Source organism: Hyperolius riggenbachi, chromosome 8 (assembly GCF_040937935.1).
Source record: "Hyperolius riggenbachi isolate aHypRig1 chromosome 8, aHypRig1.pri, whole genome shotgun sequence".
NCBI lineage: Eukaryota > Metazoa > Chordata > Amphibia > Anura > Hyperoliidae > Hyperolius > Hyperolius riggenbachi.
In genome coordinates, this window is record NC_090653.1 from 245,637,295 (window position 1) to 245,662,107 (window position 24,813).

Below are 24,813 nucleotides of genomic sequence, written 5' to 3' on the forward strand. Positions count from 1 at the left end.
TGCCTCACTCCATATACTGTACATAAGATGACAAGGCCAATTCAGAGCAAAGAAAAAGATCTCTGAAAGCAGACAGGAAGAAATCATAAGATTGCAGCATGTACCGTATTTTTCGGACCATAAGACGCACTTTTTCTCCCCCAAACATGGGGGTAAAAAGTGCCTGCGTCTTATGGTCCGAATGCAGCCTGGCGCCCGGTGTCCCCCTCTAGGACTTGCAGCAGTAATGTGGCCCGTGTCCCTGCAGCTGTCCTGTTATTTCCCCGTCTCTGTAAGGTGTCCGTGGGGAGTGTGAAGGATTGTTATGCCCACCCCTTCATGTCCCCGGAACTGCCCCGCCTCCTCTGCCCCGCCTCCTCTATGTCCGTCTCTGTACTTGGGAAGTGTGCAGGAACGTAATGTACCCCCCTTCATGTCCCAGCAGCTGTTCGACCTTATAAGCCTGTCTGCCCCGTCCTCTGCTATGTCCATCTCTGTAGCTGGTTAGTGTGCAGGATCGTAATGTACCCCCTTCGTGTCCCCGCGGCTGTCCGTCCTTACAAGCTCCTCTGCCCCGCCTCCTCTGCCCCGTCCTCTTCTTTGCCCGTGGGGAGAGTAGTCTGTGGCTTACCGATGCACGCCACTACAGTGCACAGATATCGAGCGGTAATCCTTCTGGGAAGCTGCTGCGGGATCCGTGCACGTTGCCGAATGTTTATCTCTCTTCATTTCCGCTTACGTCATCAATGCGGAAGTGAAGGGAGATAGACATTCGGTAACGTGCACGGACCCCGCAGCGGCTTCCCAGAAGGATTACCGCTCGATATATCTGCACTGTAGTGGCGTGCATCGGTAAGCCACAGACTACTCTCCCCACGGGCAAAGAAGAGGACGGGGCAGAGGAGCTTGTAAGGACGGACAGCCGCGGGGACACGAAGGGGGTACATTACGATCCTGCCCACTTCCCAGCTACAGAGATGGACATAGCAGAGGACGGGGCAGACAGGCTTATAAGGACGAACAGCTGCGGGGACACGAAGGGGTACATTACGTTCCTGCACACTTCCCAGGTACAGAGATGGACATAGAGGAGGCGGGGCAGACAGGCCCAGAAGGGCAGGGAAGTTGTGGGGACACGAGGGGGGGGGGGGGGCATTACGATCCTGCACACTCCCCGTGGATGCATTTAGAGAGATGGGGAAAGAAGACAGGAGTAAGAGGGGGATGGACAGACCAGTACAGGGGGCATCTAAAAAAATCAGGGGTCACCTAATTGCACACAGGGGGCACTTTAAATGGCACAGGGGCACCTAACAGCACACGGGGTACTTTAAATGGCACAGGGGCACCTAACAGCACATGGGGTACTTTAAATGGCACAGGGGCACCTAACAGCACATGGGGCACTTTAAATGACACAAGGGCACCTAAGAGCACACAGTGGGCTTTTTAAATGACACAGGAGCATCTAACAGCACACAGGGGGATACTTTAAATGACAGGGGCACCTAAGAGCACACAGGGACACTTTAGAACACCCAGGGGGGACTTTAGAGAACACGGGGGGCACCAAAGAGAATAGGGGATCATTTAAGAGGACACAGGGAAGTGGAGATCATAAAGGGGACACAAGAGGTACAAGGGTGACATATTAATTGAGGAGGGGAGAAGATCCACAAGATGCCCCTGAACCATGGACACACCAGGTTTAGTTTTTTTTTTTCCCCCTGGTTTTTGTCCTCTAAACCTAGGTTCATCTTATGGTCCAGAGCGTCTTATGGTCCGAAAAATACGGTATACGGTTTACACAGCTATGCAGGATTGGTACACAGGGTCACTTTCACTCACCTTCGTTCCATCACTTGTATTCTTCACCTCCAGGTTTAGGAAGAGCTCAATGAGGCCAGGCTGAGTCTCCACCGCCACCGTGAGAAACTGCAGAATCATCACCTTGATCTGCATGTCTTCTATGCTGCGCTGCAAGCGGATCAAGAACGCATCTCGGATAGCGGCTGCGTCGCTTCCTAGGCAGGCGTACACGGACATGGGAGCCACCTGTGTTTAACAGACCCACAGGTTAGGTTTGCAAGTGGTTGATGCATAGTCACACCCATGAACTGACAGTGTGTAGACTTAAAGAGAAACCGTGACCAAGAAATGAACTTCATCCCAATCAGTAGCGGATACCCTCTTTTACATGAGAAATCTATTCCTTTTCACAAACGGATCATCAGGGGGCTCTGTATGGCTGATATGGTGGTGAAACCCTTCCCACAAGAAACTCTGAGGACCATAGTACTGGTGGCAGTTTTCTGTCTGTGAGCCTTGTTGCATTGTGGGAAATAGCTGTTTACAGCTGTTTTCAACTGCCAAAACAGCAAGCAGCAGCTTCATCACCTGCCATCAGTAAAAATGTCATCATGTGATAAATGTCAGAATGTAAATCGGGGAGAGGAAATATTTTACAATGGGCAAACACTGACTAAATCATTTATACATAATTATTGTAAAAATGAAGCACTTTTTTATTACATTATTTTCACTGGAGTTCCTTTTTTAACCACATTCATAACCGCAACCAGCTCAATTCTTAGTGACCAATGATGACCCCATCCACAAAACACAGACAGTGCTCTATGTGCAGCACTCTCCAAACTACAGTTAGCATGCAGTTCCCACTAGATTTATACAATTAATCCAAGTGCCCCACCCAATTCATAAAAGACTTGTCTATTACAGAGTTAGTACCCAACGTCTTCCACCACTTGCTTGCCTATAGATCACACAACATGAAGCATGCAGTCACATCTCAGCAGAGTTCGGCAAGGAACCAGCTGAGTTCTCAGAAGCCAATCAGCACATCTTCCTCAGGTGTCACATGATAGCATAAAGGTGCCCATATATTGCTTAACCTCCCTGGCGGTAGCCACCGGGAGCTCAATGCAGAGTATTGTGCGCTGGTGTTTTTACTCACTTCCCAGGGGATCCAGACGTCGGTAGCCGTTCTCCTTCCTGTCCTCCGAGGCTCTGAATCACTCTGATGAGATCGCCGCCAACCGGAGGACAGAGGGAAAACTGCAGCCGCTGGAGCCCAGGGAAGTGTGTGAAAGAAGGGGCTGCTGCTGGCTTTGGTGGCATGATTTTTTCCTGATCTTAGGGTCTGAAACGACCCTAAAATCCGTAAATAATCTTACCGCCAGGCAGGTTAATGTTACGGACTTCTGATCCGATAATTTTATCACATCAGAGGAGAGTCTGTGCCACAGCATGGTCACCTGATCAATTTTTCCATTGATTTCAGGTCAAAAGGATGGATTGGGAATGCTGGAAAATCTCAGTCACAAGGGCTCGATCAGTGCACGTCGGTAATGGCGTTCAGTATCGCAATGACCAATGGACTCCCGGCCAGCGTACCTCCTGTGTATACAGTGGTGTGAAAAACTATTTGCCCCCTTCCTGATTTCTTATTCTTTTGCATGTTTGTCACACTTAAATGTTTCTGCTCATCAAAAACCATTAACCATTAGTTAAAGATAACATAATTGAACACAAAATGCAGTTTTAAATGATGGTTTTTATTATTTAGTGAGAAAAAAAACTCTAAACCTACATGGCCCTGTGTGAAAAAGAAATTGCCCCCTGAACCTAATAACTGGTTGGGCCACCCTTAGCAGCAATAACTGCAATCAAGCGATTGCGATAACTTGCAACAAGTCTTTTACAGCGCTCTGGAGGAATTTTGGCCCACTCATCTTTGCAGAATTGTTGTAATTCAGCTTTATTTGAGGGTTTTCTAGCATGAACTGCCTTTTTAAGGTCATGCCACAACATCTCAATAGGATTCAGGTCAGAGCTTTGACTAGGCCACTCCAAAGTCTTCATTTTGTTTTTCTTCAGCCATTCAGAGGTGGATTTGCTGGTGTCTTTTGGATAATTGTCCTGCTGCAGCACCCAAGATCGCTTCAGCTTGAGTTGACGAACAGATGGCTGGACATTCTCCTTCAGGATTTTTTGGTAGACAGTAGAATTCATGGTTCCATCTATCACAGCAAGCCTTCCAGGTCCTGAAGCAGCAAAACAACCCCAGACCATCACACTACCACCACCATATTTTACTGTTGGTATGATGTTCTTTTGCTGAAATGCTGTGTTACTTCTACGCCAGATGTAACGGGACACGCACCTTCCAAAAAGTTCAACTTTTGTCTTGGCGGTCCACAAGGGATTTTCCCACAAGTCTTGGCAATCATTGAGATGGTTTTTTAGCAAAATTGAGACGAGCCTTAATGTTCTTTTTGCTTAAAAGTGGTTTGCACCTTGGATATCTGCCATGCAGGCCGTTTTTGCCCAGTCTCTTTCTTATGGTGGAGTTTTGAACACTGACCTTAATTGAGGCAAGTGAGGCCTGCAGTTCTTTAGATGTTGTCCTGAGGTCTTTTGTGGCCTCTCAGATGAGTTTTCTCTGCGCTCTTGGGGTAATTTTGGTCGGCCAGTCACTCCTGGGAAGGTTTATCACTGTTCCATGTTTTTGCCATTTGTGGATAATGGCTCTCACTGTGGTTCGCTGGAGTCCCAAAGCTTTAGAAATGGCTTTAAAACCTTTACCAGACTGATAGATCTCAATTACAGTACTTTTGTTCTCATTTGTTCCTGAATTTCTTTGGATCTTGGCATGATGTCTAGCTTTTGAGGTGCTTTTGGTCTACTTCTCTGTGTCAGATAGCTCCTAATTAAAGGAGAACTGAAGAGAGAGGTATACGGAGGCTGCCATATTTATTTTCTTTTAATCAATACCAGTTGCCTGGCAGCCCTGCTGATCCTCTGCCTCTAATACTATTAGCCACAGCCCCTGAACAAGCATGCAGCAGATCAGGTGTTTCAGACTTTAAAGTCAGATCTGACAAGACTAGCTGCATGCTTGTTTCTGGCGTTATTCAGATACTACTGCAGAGAAATAGACCAGCAGGGCTGCCAGGCAACTGGTATTGCTTAAAAGGAAATAAATATGGCAGCCTTCGTATACCTCTTACTTCAGTTCCCCTTTAAGTGATTTCTTGATTGAAACAGGTGTGGCAGTAATCAGGCCTGGGGGTGACTACAGAAATTGAACTCAGGTGTGATAAACCACAGTTAAGTTATTTTTTAACAAGGGGGGCAATCACTTTTTCACACAAGGCCATGTAGGTTTTGAGGTTTTTTTCCTCATTTAATAATAAAAACCATCATTTAAAACTGCATTTTGTGTTCAATTATGTTATCTTTGACTAATAGTTAACGTTTTTTGATGAGCAGAAACATGTAAGTGTGACAAACATGCAAAAGAATAAGAAATCAGGAAGGGGGCAAATAGTTTTTCACACCACTGTATGTGTGTCATTCTCCCACCCCTCAATTTGCAGTGTTGAAGGCTCCCTACAAGCGCCACTGTCACATGATACAGGCGCTCACGGTGATGCCAGACACTGGAGGCCAGAATTTATACCAGCATGTGACAGGTGAGCCTTCATCACTGCACACAGGCATTTAGGGACGGCAGCAGGACGATTTTTAATAGATTTCATGCCGAAATCTATTCGATACGCATAGGGAGGCAATAGATCCCTCTCTGATCGGATTAAAATCAGATAGCGATCTATCTAAAGGTGGCCATACACGATACAATAAAATGATCGATTTTACGGCAATTCGACATAAACGATTGTATTTTCCAGAAACACCAAAGCTTTTTTCTTTTTTATTCGAGCAAGAAATCCGATTGGATTTCCCGTTTTCATTCGATAAAAGTCTATCAGGAGTGCTGGATTTTTCTGAACAATTTTTATGAAAATTGAATGGTGTGTGATAAATTGTCAATTTCCTTATATATATATAGACTTCCAAGCAATTTTCTAGTTTTCAATCATTTCTTTTATAATTTGGTAAAAACTGACCACACGTGTGGTACATTGGTCAGATTTTTTAAATGTTACAATCACTCAGAAAAATTGATTGCAATTCTTGAATTGAGAAGATATTTAAAAATTGTATGGTGTGTTGCCACCTTTATGGTCGATCTGGTAGCTGTTCAAACAATGTATGGTCACTTTAAAGTGGAACCGAGATAAACGTTTACTCATTGCATAATTGTGTTCCTTTCATATAGTTCATAGGGCATTCCTCAAGCCAAATACTTTTTTTTTGTTTTGTTTTAATAATTCCCTATAAACTAAACAAGCCTTGCTCACAGCTCAAAGTGCCTTGGCACTCCATGTAGCAAGGGCTTATGGGAGCTCAGTCTGGGCAGGAGGAGGAGGAGGTTACTAGCAGGGGCGTAGCAATAGGCCCTGCAGCGCCTGCGCCCGCGGGGGTGCCCGGCCCCCCCCCCCTGGGGCCCGCTTTTTGGGGGCTGGAGGGGTGGCAGCATGAGGGGAAAGCCTTGCCCACAGTCGGCGGGGAGAGGGGAAGTTCTCTCCTGGCGGACTCAAAGCGCCAGAGCTGCAGCCACTAGGACGCGCTCTATAGGCAGTAGCAGTGTAAGGGAGACGTGCCCAAGATCTCCTACTGAATAGGTGCTGGCTTACTGAACAGGCAGAGCAGAGATTCAAACCCGGGTCTCCTGTGTCCTTAACAGTTAGTAGTTACTTTTTCATCTCGGATCCGCTTTAAAGGATACAAGTACTGTTTTACCCTTCCCTGTGTAATTCTGCTTCTGACAGCACACTTCCTGTGGCATGCTCTGCACATGAAGTAAGTGAAAATAGTGCATTGAAGAGTTGCACATCAGATTGCTGGACAGGGTCAAATCCTGCTGGCTTTATCTGTCAAGATTTTATCCATAATATAATTAAAAATAAATCTACATTAGTTCTCTGGGTCACCACAGACTAAAGGTGGCCACACATCTAGCGAGTTTGCAGCCCAATATACCATCCGATTCAATAATCCTATAGAATCAGATGAAAATTGGTGCTGAAACATGTCCGGCTGATTGAGGATTTGATCGATTTCAGGCCAAAATCAGTCAAAAATGCATCGATCAGAAATGCTGGAAAATGTCAGTCAACAGTGCTCAATCAGGTGCACGGCAGTAACAGCATTTAATATCGCGACTACGGACGTATGTGACGGACCTCTGGCCACTGTCCCCTCAAATATAAAATGCCCCCCACTAGTCCCACTCCTCGCCGACAGCGCCTATACCCCCATTACAAGCAAAAGCCTGCATCACATGATGTCACACATGCGCCATGTTGTATAGCACTTGTGGTAACGTGGGTTATATGGGGTTCAGATTCAATCAGAGAGAGATCTGTGATGTATGGGCACCTTTATACAAGACCCTACTTCACACCTTCACCACCGTCTCTCAGACACTGACCACGGTCTAAACATGTCTAACAATGCTCTCTTACACTGGCCAGTCGTTTCAGCAGCTGGATGGCTAGCCGAGGCAGTGATGGGTCGTATTTGTAGTAGATATATTTAGCCAAGACAGCAATGAGATTGTTCCCGTGAGCTCCTGGTGAACAGAATGAGAAAACAAGGATCAGACATGTACAGCAGCCACTTACACCTCATGATTAATGGTATATGCATAGTGTCCACATACCGTGCTGTGTGAGGGCCTGCTCCAGGGGAGAGATACCACCAGAGGAGGGCTTCAGCCTGATCACATTGTTGGTAATGGAAAAGGCCAATTTAATAGTCTGTATTAACATCTGGCCTTGTCCTTCTGTTCCACTGCTAAAGAATGGATCATAGGAAAAAACGAATAAAGAGTATGAATAAAACACAACTAGAAGTTATTTATATTTATAAATGCAGCCTGCAGAATACCCAGAACACTCACTGTGACCAAGAACCACTAAGAAAGTAGAAGAGGCTAAAAGAGACTAAAAACCCCACTTACTAAAAAGCAAACTATAATAAGCATCAGGGCTGTGGAGTCAGAGTCGTGGAATCGGAGCAATTTTGGGTACCTGGAGATGCAGTTGGATGTTTCACAAATTGAGGAGTCGGAGTCGGGTGATTTTTGTACCAAATCAACAGCCCTGGTAAGTATTAGACTAAGGAGTCGAAGCCATTTTGGGTACCTGGAGTCGGAGTTGAAGGTTTCAAAAACTGAGGAGTCTAATTATTTTTGTACCGAATCCACAGCCCTGCTGAGCATAGCCTTTTGAAGAGAGGGGATCTTGGTCTCTTTTAACCTTTACAGAAAGTACTCCACTTCAGAAGAAGTAGAAGTACCACTCAAAAAAAGACAGCATGGTGTTTCTTTATAGGCCACCGCAATCAGATTAGGTTTCACAGATCAGTTAGCAGATAAGAGGGATATGGAGGCTGCCATATTTCCTTTTAAACAATACCAGTTGCCTGGCAGTCCTGCTGGTCTTTGTGGCTGCAGAAGTGTTAATCACACACCTGAAACAAGCATGTAGCTAACCCGGTCAGATTTTACTCAAAACACCCGATCTGCATGCTTGTTCGTGGTCTAAGGTTAAAGGTATTAGGCAGGGGATCTGAGCAGGACAGCCAGGTATTTTGCATTGTTAGGAAATAAATAGGCCAGCCTCCATAAGCCTCTTCCTTCAGGTGTATTATAATATTTTTACCAGTGCTGTGGAGTCAGAGCAATTTTTGGGTTCGTGAAGTCAGAGATTTCATAAACCGAGGCGTCAGATGGTTTTGTAGCCACTCCCTAGCCCAGCAAGAGCTGTGGAGTTGAAGTCAAGGAGTCGGAGCAATTTTGGGTACCTGGAGTCAGTGGTTTCATAAACTAAAGGAGTCAGATGATTCTTGTACCAACTCCACAGCCCTGATTTTTACAGCCGACACGATTTAAAAAGAATGGCTATCCTTTGTATAAGTGTCGGGCATAAAATCGAAAATCAATTTTTCATCTGGTAAACAAGTAACAAGGATGCTAACCAGGCAATCCAAAAGTTAAAATCACTATTACTTTTCTTGTTGATAAATGACATTCCCCAGTTTACCCGACTCTTATTTGGTACACACAAAATTTGGTACACAAAAAGGAAGTTGCAGGGCATGCTGGGTTGTACTTTTTTGCTTCTCTACTTTCCCCTCAGAATTAACTAATGCAGCGTAATTGGCTGAAGCCTCTTTCCCGCCTGTTTTCCCCTCCCACACCTCTGTTCCTCTCTGATTGGCCAATATTTCTCATGCTGAGACAATGCACTTTCTATACCGTTCTGCACATTCCAGGGAACCCTTGCATTAATATAGGGCATTTGTGTTATAATAGTTGTGGATGGTGCTTCCCATTTCAGTTGGTTTGCAAATGACCATTCCCCATTTTACCTGACTCTTATTTGGTATACGCAAAATTTGGTACACAAAAAGGAAGTTGCAGGGCGTGCTGGGTTGTCCTTTTTTGCTTCCTTATTTCCCTTCAAAATTAATTAATGCAGCCTGATTGGTTGAAGCCTCTTTCCCTCCTGTTTTCCCCTCCATGTTCCTCTCTGATTGGCCAATATGTCTCATGCGAGACAATGCACCTTCTATAATGAAGGGTGGGCAAATCAGGCAGAGGAGAGTAAGGGAGGAAATTACATCAGGATTGGCTTCAAAATAGCTAAAGTTAAAATGGGAAATGCTAAGAAGGATTTTCTAATTTTTACTGTAGAAAAATCACTAAAATCAAAACGTGGACAGTGCAATACATATGCTATGTAAGTAGTGCAAGTATATATCTACTTATATATGTGTTGTTTTTCTGAGATAGTATGGCTGACAGCTCCTCAAAACTTTTGCAGTCTTTAAATAAACAGTGATGCCACTCACCTCCCAGACTGAGAAGCCACGACCATGTTGATTGTATCCACTCCAATTCCCATGATGTTAATGATGGCTTGTCCGGCCTCAGTGTTTGTTAGAGTGTAGATGCACAGGGTCTGCAGGCTTGGCTTGCTATAAGCAAAACTTGTATTAAGAATACTGAGGACATTTATTTATATATCCAATACAGGTGGCAATACACCCCATACTCCAGACAAAACTGTAACTGCAGCAATATGAATATGTTGCTTCCTTATCATGGTAATTATGCTTACTCACACTTGAAAGTGTAAACATTTTTAAAAGACCAAACCCTTACCCCATAAACAGCTATGCAGGGCTGTGCATGCTCTGGTGTTGTATACTTACCTGAAAACGCAGAGAGATGGATCACAGCGACGTCACCCACCCACGAGTGTTCCCCGATCCATCTTCCTGCCTGCAGGAACAAGCAACTCCACACAGCGGGCATGAACAAGAGTTCAAACGATAGTGGCACTTTGTGCAGGAGTCGTTGGTACACTTAAAGATCAGATTCGTCGTGTTGGTCATTATCGCCACGTATCGCAAAGCACTGTTCGCCTAATCGTGCACTCATACCCACATCATGAGATCGGGGGATACAATCGATTGTCACTCAAAAAAAACATCGGCCATTAGGAACAATGGTGCACAAAATCGTGATGTGGGTATGAGCCTTGAGACTGTAATCTCCATTGAGATCTGGAGAGTGGAGTCTCACCCCACCCCCTGTGCTAGGCTGACTCTCCTCTGTGTACTGACAAATCTAGGCAAGCATATAGACCACTCCCTCTAGTGCCCATGCAGAGATCACAGGATATGTAATAGTCCTGCTACAAGAAAGAATTATCGGTCGTGAACTGCAAGCTGAGATAATTTATTATAAAGTTAGTGTATGAAGGGTTGTCTGCAGCTCAGGAATAACTAAATCAAATATGTGAAAGCCGTTCAGTGGGCATACATTTTATTAAAGAGAACCGGTATAAAAAAAAACCTTGGGAGGGGGAAGTCTCAGGTTCCCAATGAGGCTTCCACCATCCCTGTAGCTGCAGGCATTCTAGTGCTGGCTCCCTCGAAGCCTCCTGCAATCCTCTCCAGACAAGCATGGCTTGATATATTAACCTCTCCGGGATCCTGCGCAGGCGCAGTATCGGCTCTTCCTTCAGGGCTGGGTGGAAATAGCCGAGCCCGAACGCATCTGCTTTACTGCTCAGGCACAGAAGGACTCGCGTCTGCGCAGTAGAGCGGATCGATTGGGTTCAGCTATTTCCGCCTTACCCGAACGAAAAGCTGCTAGTACGCCGGCGCAGGATCGCGGAGGTAAATATTTACATCTCCGCACTTCGGGGGACCCAGGCAGGCTAACGGAGGGACAACGGAGGACAGGGAAAGCATCGTTAGGATCCAGAGGCTTCTCCCTCACGAAGCAAGTATCCCCCGGAGGGGTATTTTATTATTACAGGATTTCTTTAACTTTCCTTCTTTCCCTTCCCCTTTCCCTGTCTTGAAAATATAAACCAACAAAAACAGGGGAAAAAAAAAAGAATAGAATGAATTGTATGTGTAGTACGGATAATGAGTAGAACATTAATAGCAAAGTTAAGAGTCACATTTTCAGTTATATAGCTGTTTTTCTATAATATTCCCTCATTCTCTAATATCTTCAGTTTACAAATTACACTCTGTATTTTAAATGATGAAACAGAGTAGAGTTAATGACTCTTTGAACTTCCTGGCAGAAAACCATTAAACAAACAAGAAACAGTGAGACAGGTTGAGATAAGTGCTTCAGAAAATAGCATTGCTCTGTGACTAAATTAGTCAAAGCTCAGAGGAGCTCTTTTGCATAGATAACAACTGGAGTTTCTTAACTCTTTATGTACTGGAAACAATATGAGACTCATATCTGTGCTACTAATGTTCTATTTCTTAGCTGTACTACACATAAAAATCATTATCTACTAAGTTTATTTTCACTTTTATTCAATGTTGCGTATTACAGCGGCAGTAACACTACTGCTGGTACTACTTCTTGTTCTTGGGAGGACTGGCAGGCTTCCCTGTGTAGACTATGGGATCCTGCTGCCCAAACCAGACAACAGGTTATTGCTATATAATTCACCATCATGTCCGCCACTTTATGAGCAGTCCACAGGAGGGTGACGTCATCTACTGGCATACATATTAGCACGCTGTCAGCAAGCTGGACGCAGGGTGAGCAAAAAGACGGCTCACCCTGCTGCCGCTCAAATCCCTGGGGCGGTAAATAGCATTCTGCCTTCGAGTTGAAGGGAGAAGTAATTTGTGGTCCGGCAATCGCCGGAACCCCGAATTACCCTTATGCATCCGAACTATAGCGTTTCAGCGCTAAGTGCCGTAACCACCTGCTTCGATCTACTAGACTACCGCAAGGCCTGCGATTCCCCGCCTTTGCTATGAGGCGCTAGAGGAGCGATTTCTGTAGAAAGTTCTTTCCCACATGAATACGCATGAGCTTTGACAGATCCCTGTAAGGATCACTGGATGAGAGACAGGAGGAGATTGGTCACCATAGGTGATCGGCTCTGTGATTGGTGCAGCTCCATGTTTTGCATTACGTATATATTGGTTGTAGTTTTGAGAAATCATTAGACTTCTGTGACAACTTGAGAAAGGAGTTGTGTACTCCAAAACGTTGCTGCTGCTTTCATGTCCAGAATGTCTTTTTTTTTTTTTTTTAAATACAAAAAAGCATTACTAAAGAAGGTGCAAGAAATGCTTGTTTGACACCACTCCCTTTTTATTCACACCAATACGAGTAGGGTTGAGTACAAGAGGACCATGCTCCCCTACCATGACCTCAGCAGGTTATTGCTGTATTACAAGATTAGTGTGAGGGAAAGGGACGCTGATGGATGGAGACATGGCCAGTGGAGCACCTTACCTGTGTTGATCAGGATCTGAGCAGAGGTTAAGGATGGCGTGAATCAGATTCAAGATCAGGTGACCTGCAACAACCACATTTTAGAACAAAGTGTGAATTTGTACAGACTGCAGTGTAAATGTTTCATGCTCATAAATATCCATATGAAGACTACAGTACAGAAGTCTTCATAGTCTTGAACAGTATATTTATGGCTCTTAACTTTCTATACATTTTCTGTAACAGTTACAGAATTAATCTGTGTTACTTATATCTTAAAGTAACGAAGGTGTGTGAGACGAAGACGCGTAATCATGCTGGTGGCGCGCTCTGCAATAGGACAGCGCCCCCACCACCCCCGCATGTAAGTGAACCTTCCCGGACAACGGACAACGCACTGCAGGCTCCAGCCCGGCGGCTCCTGCTACACCTTTGAGAAGGGATAGTTTTTCCTGTATACACTACATGTGCATTTGTGCCTTTTATCTTGTAAGTAGAATTTTATTAGCGCTTAAACTGGACCTGAACTGTTGCACAAGACAGAAGGAAAACCTAGAGAAACGCACCCTGTATGTATTTAGACAGTTTAACCTGTCTAAAGCCTCCTCATCTGTGTCCAATCACAAGTTGTAATTTGATCTCTTCCTGTGTCACATGACTGCTGATGGCAGAGATGACATATAAACTCATTTGAAAGCACAGGCTGTTAACAATATGTCTGCTTCCATAAATCAGGAAGTAGAAGGAAGTAGAAACAGTGCAGAGTTATTTTAGGATTTTTATCAGCTGTAACAAAGAAAAGGTTATTATGCTGTTGTGTATCTTTTAGAGCAGAGAGGATATTCTGAGTTCAGGCCCACTGGTAATACACTACAGAGCGCTGTTATTTTCTCTAGATCTCTTTTTCCTAAAGTAAACCTGTCACAAAAGAACATTTCCTAATGTATCTACCTGGGGCTTCATCCAGCCCCATAAAGCCTCGCAGGTCCTTCGGTTACCTCCCATTGCGCTCCGTTGGTCAGCTGTGACCCTCTGAAAGATTGCCCATCGGAAGCAGCAACGCATGCCTGGCCTGTGCAGCTTTAAAAACCCATTATTCCCCCAATATATATAAAAAAAAATCTTTAACAAATCATTTCTATAAGAACTACTCTTAAAGCGGACCTGAACTGAGAACCTCCTTTCTCCAAAAGAAGCAACAGCATCATAACGTTTAAAGAAAAACATTTGTTACAGCTGATACAAACCTTGCAATAAATCTGCAGGGTGTCTATTTCCTGCTTTCGTAGGCGCAGACATAGGGTTAAAATCCTGTGTTTACAAATAAGCTATTCTGCCGAGGCAGCCAGCCGACGCAGCTGAGAGATCAAGTTACAGTTGTGATTAGTCACAAATGAATTAGACAGGCTAAACTCTATAAATACATACAGGGTGCCTTTCTGTCGGTTTTCTTTCTGTCCTGTGCTAGAGTTCAGGTCCACTTTAAAGTTTGTGATCATTTTATCACCAGAAAAGTGAAAAAAATACTTGCACTTTCAGATCATGTTTAACACAACAGATTAACTTCAGATTTGATTCAATCAGATCAAACGTTCACATTTTCCCGTTGTCAACTTAAAGTGTACCTGAGAGGACAGGAAGTAAAAGTTTTATACATACCTGGGGCTTCCTTCAGCCTCCTCCGCACAGATTATTTCCTCACCGGTGTCCAAAGCCCCCTGGATTACCCCATAGCAGCCCCGGTCCATTCGGGCAGACGGGGCCAGTCGGCGCATGCACAGTTTGGCCAAGCGTGCTCCCCGTCTCGGAGCGTACTGCGCCTGTACAGTAGTACTGTGCAGGCGCAGAAAGCTCCCAGCGGCAGCAAAGCGGCAGGCACGTGCGGCCGGGCAGCGCATGCGCAACACACCCGACTGACTGACTGCAGAGAATGGGGCTACTACGGGTGAATCCAGGAGGCTTTGGACGCCGGCGAGGGAGCAATCTGTGCAGAGGGGGCTGGAGGAATCCCCAGGTATGTATAAAACTTTTACTTCCTTTCGTCTCAGGTACACTTTAAAGGGACTCTGAGCAGTGCAGAAACTATGGAAAGATGCATATCATTTTAAAGCTCTCTTTCTCCTCTTTCCAATGATATATAAACCGTCGCCCTACGCCTTTTAGTTTTCGCTATTTTTGCGATTGAAATTGCCGCGGCCGCAGAGCAGCCGCCGCCGTGCATCTCTCACATGTGATTCTCTCACATGTGACTCGGCGGCGGCTGCTCTGCGGTGCTCCCGCTGGAAGTGCTGCCGCTCTGTCTCCGTGTCAGAGCGGTCAGCTGTTTGTGGTGCAAATAGATCGGCACCTGGTCCTGGGGGGGAGAGGGGGGTCGGGCAAACATAGGCATGCTCTGCATGCTCGTCATCAGTATCTGATATGCGGCTTTGCGTCGGGATTAGCGGCGGCCGGCGGGAGGTAGCAGAGCAGCTAGTAGCACAAAAAAACCGAAGCTACTGACGATCTCAAGATCGTCTGCATGTGAATCACGGTTTCGTTTTTAAACCGCAAAACCGTGCAGCCCTACCATATAGCAGCATAGAGGGTGCTAATGTGTCTGGGAACGCGAAGAATCACTCGCGTCCCCAGCCTGTCAGCCGAAACAGGAAGTGGCTGCCGGCGGGGCCAGGAGGATAGGAGGGAGACGGCGAGGGCACCGGACAGCTGCAGGGGGCTATTGGAAGCCATAGGTGAGTAAAACTCATTTTTTTTGTTTGACTTAAGTGTCCCTTTAATGTTTGTAGACAATATAAATCTACACACAATTTATAAGTTGTAACATATTTCAAACAGATTTTTTCTTTATTCTAGATTTCAAGAACTAAAAGGCTGTACCGAGGTTCTCCCTGACGCCATGCGAGTTGTAGCGCCACCGGTGGTAGTTGGGCAGCATCTCTCGTAGTACAAACAGCACACAAGGAACTAGGCCTTGGCTCTGAGTGTTGCCAAGCTGACCCTGGAATTAGAGACATGAATGAGGACTGGACAGAAAACACTAAAACAAGCTTGTACTGAATTTGTCAGGAATGTCCTACCTTTACTAATGTGGTGACGAGGCGCAGGAAGGAAATAGTGACGCTGTATTCACCCTGTGACTGCTCGATCCCAAGGAGAGTTCCATATCCACCAGCACTCATGCCTTCAGTGCTGTCCAAGGCAAGGAATGATAAAAGACAGTTTCAACCGCTTAATATAAATTGTTTCACATAAACCTGAGACATTTAATGCAAAAGGAATTTTACTTACCTGGGGATTCCTCCAGCCCCCTGTAGTCCATTAGCTCCCTCCGGGTCTATCCAGTCCCCCCTGTTCTGCCACTGTGGAGTCTATGATCCACCCAGGTTGCGGACCACTGCACAGGCGTGGTTTTGGCTACGCCCCTTCCCCTAGATCCTGCTTCCCTCGATAAGTGCGCTCTGCGCAAGCACAGTTATAACACTCATTTGGGGGAGTATGTGGCCAGGACCGCGCATGAGCAGTTGGTAGTTCCCGCCCAAACATGCGCAGAAGACGCCCACTCATCAGGGGTCAGAGGGACACTGGAGAAGTCCAGAGCTGTGGCGAGAGACACACGTGACCTCTAGGGGCCGGAAGAAGCCCCAGGTAAGTAAACAGATTTAATTGCTCACCTCCTTAATCCTTTAACCAGTATTATTTTTTACTTATATAGTACTAACATCTTCCGTAGTGCTGTACAGAGTACAAAATAGATAAAAGTGAGGACCAAAGATACACAAATAGTTAAACGCACAGTACGCTCAGTACATCCAGCAACACAAGTACAAAATACACAGCTGATAGATCATCAGCAACACTGATACACATTCATTTGAAAAAGTACTGCAGAAACAGAAGAGGGAGGTCCAGGCCCTTGTGAGTTTAAACTAGTGACAGGTGACCTCTAACAATAGCCAATACATAATGACCAATAAGTATTTAATATAATGAAGGATGAGTAACACTGCCCTAAAGGAGCGCTCATAAATTATTGCTGCAAGACCCATTACAGCCTCATGTGTCCTTTATGAGCAAGGATTGTTTATCAAGGCAATCACTGCAAAACATACCTGATAATGTGACTTGAGGCAGGATTAGCAGCAAACGGCAGGAATCCTGTGTGATTCAAGTCTGTCCAGACCTTCAACCATAATAAGAGAGACCATGTTTATTAATGTTCCAAGCAATATGAATACACAAGTACAGCACAACACACAGCTGAGTTCCCCAGCCAGAAGCTTTGTCCTCACCTTTGCAGGCATACGCGTTGCCAAAACGGTCAAGCAGTTTACACAGGAGGCAATAAAGTCCATAGGTGGGCTCATAACGGTTGTTAATCTGGAAGTGACAAGACCAAAATATTGAAGGAGTCAGACTTGATAAGCCCTCTACAGCTGCTGCCCTGTCACCTGCTTCAACCCCATGCCAACAAGATGCTGGATTGTTCATAGAGTCTATCTCTAGATACAGAAATACAACATTGTTTTCGATGTGGCCAAGCTGAAATTTAAGAGTCTGTAATTAGAAACCGTTTTATCCAGAGGCACAAACTAATGTATGCAGATGTCCCTCTCCTTTTAAAGTGAATCTTAAAGGTACTCTTGAGCGGTGTCATAAAAAAGAAAACTGGATTTACCTGGGGCTTCCTCCAGCCCACCGTAGCCTGTGAGGTCCCCAGCATTCTCCTGGCCACCTGGCGGCTCTGGTAATGTGCGGACTTTGGGTGAAGTCGCTCATGCTCGTCCCTGCTGTGTACCTGTTGTGTCATCACGCTGGCCTCCGTAAGAGTCCTGCGCATGCACGATTCAATCTTTAGAGAACCGTGCATGCACAGGACTCTTACAGCGACAGGTACACAGTGGGGACAAGCACGCACTACTTCACCCGAAGTCGCCAGCAGGACTGCGGAGGTGGCCAGGAGGATGCCGTGGGCTGGAGGAAGCCCCAGGTAACTCGTTTTCTTTTTTCATGATACCGCTCTGGTTCCCTTTAAATAAAAAATAAACTGATGACAAAGAATTGTATCTATCCTCCTAAAAATGCCTTTTATGCTGGGCATACACAGTTCGTTTCTGCCGCTCGATCGTGTTTGCCGCTCGATTCTGCAGTCAATTCTCTTATATTCCGTTCCTTTTTCTTATCTTTTTCTATTCAATTCCATCATGAATCCAGCGGCAAAACAATCGAACGGGAGATCGGACATGTCGGAAATTATCTATCTAACCATATATCTGTGAGAGGTAGAGGTGTGAAAGACGCTGGCACTGCAGTCAGTGGACTCCTGTATAGGTGGGAGGGAAAGGAGATGGCTCAATCCACACAGTCAGGTACGGATGGGTGAATCTCCAGCGTGCTCAGGCAGCAGTGTGTCTGCATCGGTAGGAAGGAGGAAAAGCGCCGGCACTGCTGTCAATCACAATTTATTGTTCCACAGTATATGATCTGACTTCGTAGAAGCGCATAGCGCGAAACGGCCGTCAGGCTCTCCTTTCCTCTGCACCCACCACCACGCCACAACCATCCACCTCAGGGTATGTGTCTCCACCATGTTGTTTTCATGTATGCATGTAGTTACATGTCGCCTACTGTGGAACAATAAATTGTGATTGACAGCAGTGCCGGCGCTTTTCCTCCTTCCTACCGATGCTAACCATATATCTGCCTCAAAAATGAACCGTGTATTCCCAGCATTAGATATACCACATTTTTATGTTATGTTTAAAAACTCAAAAAGTAGATTTATTGTATTTGCTCAGCTCAATGACATAGTCTGTCCTGTGTCACATGCTGAGAATTACAATGAGTTTTTCCGGCAGATTTACAGGCCGATCGTTTTTCTGATCAATTTCAATCCGCTTCTATGAGACAACTGATCAGAAAAATGATTGAAGTCAGATCATCGTGTATTCCCAGAATTAGAGGGATAAAATATAAGAACTAGTGACCTTTTTTTAATCTATACCCTGCTCTCAGATGTTCAGTATCTCTGCAAGAAAAAAACGTTTTATGGCTGTAATTACTTATCAGTGAGGGACGCTATAGTCTGACTAGGTCCAGACTGGAGTAAAACTGTCACTTGCATAGCTCAATGTTAACTCTTTCAGGCAGAAAAAGAAGAAAAGGAAAACAGCAGTTGTTTACCACTGTACATTCATATGTATTTCTCCTCAGGTCACATAAAAGTTCACTTTAAGCTTTATATGTGTGCTTGATGGTTTTTCTGCCCAGACTCTAGTATGTAAACCCTCCAGTGTGCCAACCCCGATGTGTCGCCGAGAGATCTAGAGTGCCAATTTTTTTCAGCTGAGAGCAGACAGAGCTCCTCTGTTCCCCTACTCACTGATAATTAGACCAGTGAACAAATCTGTTACCGTATTTTTCGGACCATAAGACGCACCTAACTTTAGAGGTCAAAAACCAGGTAAAAAAAATACTATACTAAACCTGGTGCGTCCATGGTGCAGGGGCGTTTTGTGGATCTTCTCCAACAAATTATTATGTCCCCCATGTACCTTTAGTGTCCTCTTCTGTTCCCATGTGTCCTCTTCTGTACCTCTGACCCCCTGTGTCCTTCTCTGACCATGTGTCCACCTCTGCTCCTCTCTGACCCTGTCTCCTCCTCTGTCCCCCTCTGACCCTGTCTCCTCCTCTGTCCCCCTCTGACCGTGTCCTCCTCTGTCCCCCTCTGACCGTGTCCTCCTCTGACCGTGTCCTCCTCTGACCGTGTCCTCCTCTGTCCCCCTTTGACCCTGTGTCCTCCTCTGACCCTGTGTCCTGCTCTGTCCCCCTCTGACCTTGTGTCCACCTTTGTCCCCTATTACTGTGTCCTCTGCCCCACTCTGCTCCTGTGTCCTCTGCCCCTATCTGACCCTGTGTCCTCTGTCCCCCTCTGACCCTGTGTCCTCTGTCCCCCTCTGACCCTGTGTCCTCTGTCCCCCTCTGACCCTGTGTCCTCTGTCCCCCTCTGACCCTGTGCCCTCTGTCCCCCTCTGACCCTGTGCCCTCTGTCCCCCTCTGACCCTGTGCCCTCTGTCCCCCTCTGACCCTGTGCCCTCTGTCCCCCTCTGACCCTGTGCCCTCTGTCCCCCTCTGACCCTGTGCCCTCTGTCCCCCTCTGACCCTGTGCCCTCTGTCCCCCTCTGACCCTGTGCCCTCTGTCCCCCTCTGACCCTGTGCCCTCTGTCCCCCTCTGACCCTGTGCCCTCTGACCCTGTGCCCTCTGTCCCCCTCTGACCCTGTGCCCTCTGTCCCCCTCTGACCCTGTGTCCTCTGTCCCTCTCTGACCCTATGTCCTCTGTCCCCCTCTGACCCTGTGTCCACCTCTGTTCCCCACTGACCCCATGTCATACCATACAAATATGGTCCTCATGTGTTCCCCTCTTTCCAGGCGTGGCAATCCTCCTCTGTTCTCCATGTGACAGTACTATGTCCCCCAACACTTGCTCTATGCCGTGTCCCGCCACGCGGCTTCCTGTGAGGGACTTGACTTCCTGAAGCCTCGCTCTTTGCAGCAAGGAAGTAGCACGTGACCGGGCACTGGTATTCTGCTTCGCCGCTGCCGCAGGGTGTCTCTGGCTCTTGCTTGCATTCACCGGGAGACGTTATGAGCCGGATCTGAGAGCGGATGGAGGACGGGAACAAGCTCTGTATCACCGCGCAGCTTCAGCATGCATCGGTAACTATAGTAACAAGAGATCACGGCTTTGTCAATGGGGCCAATCAATGCACGCTCTGCTACTCAGAGTGCAGCGATTGGCCCCCATTGACAGAGCCATGGTCCCGCCTTCAGGACCATCGCATCTAGTAAGTGCATAGGAACAGTAAGCACGTCGAAGCCGCGTGGTGGGACATGACACAGAACAAGTGCTGGGGCAAAGAGGATGATATAGTACTGTTATATGGCTGCAGGACAGAGGAGGATTGCCATGCTCTTGAAAGAGGGGGATACAGGAGGACCGCGGATGTACTGTATGTACCATACTTGGCTATGCACTGGTCCAGATTTGTTGTATTTGGACCATAAGACGCACTGACATTTTCCCCCAACTCTTGGGGGAGAAAAAGTGTGTCTTATGGTCCAAAAAATCCGGTACCTACTAATGATTTACACAAATTGTAGTGCTTTGGTAAAGTTCCACTGCAGAACCACGTCATAACAGCTATTTTGTAGGAGGGATTTCTAGCTGGATACAATACGTCTAAGGGTACGAACGCACATCCAATTTTGATTGACCGATTTTACCACTAGCAAGTAGTATGAGGGCCAACAGATGTTGAATAATAGGAACAAATTTTGTAAGTAGCCTCTCCGACTAAACGGAGGTGGTACACACGTGCTACTGTCGGCAAAACGTCCGCCCAGCGGGAGGGTCTGACGGACCCGTCGTTTGCTACAGTATGGCGTGTGTATGCGCCTTAAGCAGCTACAAATTGTGGTTAGTGTGAAACAAATGTCATGGAAATGATGATGCCCTATCTTCTCGAACACGATTCAATTTTACCCCAAATGCAAAGTGCATGCTGGATCGTTCCTGCGCTTAAAGTCAATGGGAGAAAAAAAAATTGCACACCGAACGCAGTGCTAAGTGATTTTGCTACAATTTGTCTATTTCAATTATTTCTATAACTAAAGAATCAGTACAAAACCACCAACGTTAGCGCATCGTACAATACATGAAAATCCCAGTTTATTTACCATGAATAAGCGCCTGGTGTAAATAGACTGAAATCGTATCGCAGCGCATTTGCAACTTTCAGTGGGAAACGGCCGTTAAAGCAAACCGAAAGCGAAAATAAACTTATGATTGTATTGAATTGCATGTGTAGTACAGCTAAGAAATACAACATTAGTAGCTAAGAAAAGAGTCTCATTCTGTTTTCCAGTACAGGAAGAGTTAAAAAAAAAACCCCAAAAAACTGTAGTCGTCATCTATTCTATGCAAAAGAGGCGTGCATGAAAAAAGGGTGCCAGGAAAAAAGGGCCCGGCAAAAGAGTCTCTGAGCTCTTCGACCCACTGGGTCCAATACATTCCTGTTTTCTGAAGCACTTAAATGACCAAGAAACAGTGAGAGACAGATTTTACGGTCGGAAAGTTCAACGGGTCACTATTTCTGTTTATTCTATAGCTTAAAAGACAGAGTGTGGTTTCTAAACTGCAAATATCACAAAATGATGCAATGTTATAAATATTAAAAAAAAATATGGGCCTCTTTTCTTTGCTACTAATGTTCTATTCCTTATCCGTACTACACATACAGTTGTTTTTATCATTTTTTTCGCTTCAGGTTCTCTTTAACCTCAGATAGGTACCCGTCTGTACTGTTGGACTGGGCTACATCCCTTGCATCTCAATCAATCCACCTGTCTGATGTCCCTGAAAATAGGAGCACAGTTAGGTTTTCTATTAGGCATCTTCCCATGGACCACAACTGTGTCTGTCAGAGGAAAACGATTGCAAAGATGTGTAAACTATAAAGTATGTCTGTATTAGTTGTACATTTGTCCCAGAGTGAAATGCAGTATTTTCCTATGTAGCTGTCACTTACAGTAGCTAGTAATAAGCAGAGAGATCTGACAGGTTTTGGACTAGTCAATCTCTTCATGGGGGATTCTGAGTATTTTCTTTATCCCTCGTGAAGAGATGGATTAGTACAAAATCTGTCTGTCGCATTTCTACTGCCTACTGTGAGTGACAGCAACATAGGAAAAAAAATAATTGAAAGTGCTTTTTACTCTGAAAGAAATGTACAACTAATAGGCGCGCATTTTACATTTTACAACTTTTTGCAATAGTTGTCCTTTAATTAAAAGCTTGCTTTTTTTGTTTGAAACTATTTTATTTATTCTATACCTGAACATGCTTTTAAAACAACCCAAGTTCTGATTCCAGGCCTTAAAAGTTTTTCCCTTCCAGAGGTACTAGCAGTCTCCCACCCATACAGGGTGTATATGCCATTAGGCTGTATGCCCATAATGAACAAGGCAGGAAAACCTCTAGCTTGTTCTCAGCCAGTTCTGCAGCATTCCTTCTGGCCTACCTCTGTAGCAGCATGTAAATGCGCGATGTAATGGGCAGTAAATAGTCAGCAATGGACACATCAGTGTTGATAACTTTGTGCACCAGGTCTATGATTGGCTTCACCCGCTGACAATGCTGTATGACATCTGCAGGAACATGAGAATGCAGGTTAGAGGATGATACAAACTGTGATCAGTGATATACAATAGCGGAAAGGAAGAGCCTGCCTGTATCTCACCTGCAGTAGACACAACATGTAGGAGCATTTCAACCTCGCAGGTGAACAAGGTCCAACTACTAAACGAGTATTCCCAGCGGACAAGGAAACCGTTGTTGTCAGATATCACCTGACCAATCGTCCCCTGTGGTATGCGCAAGTTGGTCTGTCCTTGTCCTGAAATATGAACAGAGTTCTCAGAGACCGATTTCAGTAATCATCATCTTCCCAACCACACGTAAAAGAAAGGGGCTAAACCTCATACAGATTACTCTCAAATTCAAGGGTCAAGCTGCCCCTTTGCTGCCCCTCTTTGTCTCTTAACACTGTCACCCTTTCTGGGCACTCTTTCCTTTTCCCAGTCACTACTTGCTCCCATAGATACAGTAGGGGGAAGTTTGGGTGGCATGCCAGTCACGTACCCAAACACCATCCCGCCACGTTGCATCCCAGAATTCCCACAGTGCATCCCACAATTCCACACCCTCCTTATCATTCATTGGTTTGCCTCTCCTTCAGTAGTGGCCATAGGAGGTGATGAATGACACATGCGCCACTTCCCCTCCGGTAAATCACTGTAGTAGGTTAGTCTGCTGCAATAAAACAGTAGCCCTTTCACAGAAGGCATCAGTATGGTCACCAGCAGCCCCTGTATGATGTTTCTGCTAAAACTTCAGGGGGATTTTGCACGTATGTAGGCAACAGGGGACCCCACGAATATTGCCAAGAATAAAGAGTTCCTGATCATTTGGTTTATTTCAAATAAAGTGGGGGGGGAAAAGAAGACAATGAGAAGTTAAACTTTTATTATATCCATAAAATTTCTCAGGATTTGGCATAGTCCGTCACGCCAGGCTCTTCTACTGACCACAAATGCTATTGCTCCGTTGTTATTGCCTGATGAAGCGGGATCAAACCTGCAAAACGCATTGCATATTTGGAGATCATAAATAAAATATATTGACTGTCTTTACTACAGTCGTCGTGTGTCTACTTGGAGGAGGTAAGTCCACCACTACCTCCTCTATTTACCAAGAATTTGGGTTTTTAAGCTCATTTAGCTTCCTTTTATCCTATTGGCGCCTCTGTTCTCCTGCATAATATTGGTCCACCCTGGGTGGAGGGTTGAACCCCCCTTTTTCTCATCTACAGAGAGCGACTTCTTATTCCTGAGTGGGGTCAGGAAAATCTCCCCACCTGCCTTTACAGTGGTTGCCTAATGGTAACCCTGGTTTGTGAGTATTAATATTTACTCTATCTAGTAACCATTTACCAGTACATATTACACTATTGGGGCTCTTGGTGTTCCTTGTTTTCTTCTGTCTCCTATGTTGTCCACCACACGGTGCCCATCTGTCTTCCACTTCCCGTTCCTCCATTTGCGCTTCACACGCTGCCGGAGTTTATGGCATGGCGCGTGTGACATCACGCGCGCCACACATTATATGCCAGCGGCATGAGGCGCAAATGGAAAAGGAAGAAGTGGTGGGAGACACAGGACAGGTAATGCATAAATGGGGCCACATTTATACACTATGTGAAAAAGCGCCAGGGGTTTTCTCTTGTTCGCAGCTCGTCCTGATATCGCTTGCTGTTACTGCCGCGCACCCGATCAACCACGGCGGTCAAAACGGATGGACGATCAGCCACCGAGTCGAGAGATGTATGGCCACCTTTTCAATAACCGGTGCACAAAAATCACACTGTGCAGATTCTAAATATGCCACAAGAGGTCAACATCCTGTTATCTATGCTTTGATAATTATACAGATTTCTCCCAAGTGCCCAGGAGCACCAGCAATGGCTCCAATGTTGAAACGTGTGCCACGGTCCTCACCCCAGTACCAAGGGGTCACAACACT

At 45.7% G+C, this 24,813-nt stretch overlaps 1 protein-coding gene across 2 annotated transcripts in view; it reads right to left on the minus strand.

The window, feature by feature from the left end:
- Positions 1-24,813, minus strand: part of NUP188 (nucleoporin 188) — a 132,201-nt gene that overhangs the window by 61,985 nt on the left and 45,403 nt on the right. For both annotated transcript variants that reach the window (XM_068248499.1, XM_068248498.1), the window contains exons 16-26: positions 22,973-23,128; positions 22,754-22,880; positions 16,966-17,053; positions 16,786-16,856; positions 15,754-15,865; positions 15,554-15,674; positions 12,701-12,764; positions 9,763-9,888; positions 7,568-7,701; positions 7,371-7,477; positions 1,828-2,034 (exon numbers count right to left, since the gene is read on the minus strand). In XM_068248499.1, the coding sequence (XP_068104600.1) occupies positions 1,828-2,034; positions 7,371-7,477; positions 7,568-7,701; positions 9,763-9,888; positions 12,701-12,764; positions 15,554-15,674; positions 15,754-15,865; positions 16,786-16,856; positions 16,966-17,053; positions 22,754-22,880; positions 22,973-23,128 (1,313 nt within the window). The remainder of the gene's footprint in view (positions 1-1,827; positions 2,035-7,370; positions 7,478-7,567; positions 7,702-9,762; positions 9,889-12,700; positions 12,765-15,553; positions 15,675-15,753; positions 15,866-16,785; positions 16,857-16,965; positions 17,054-22,753; positions 22,881-22,972; positions 23,129-24,813) is intronic.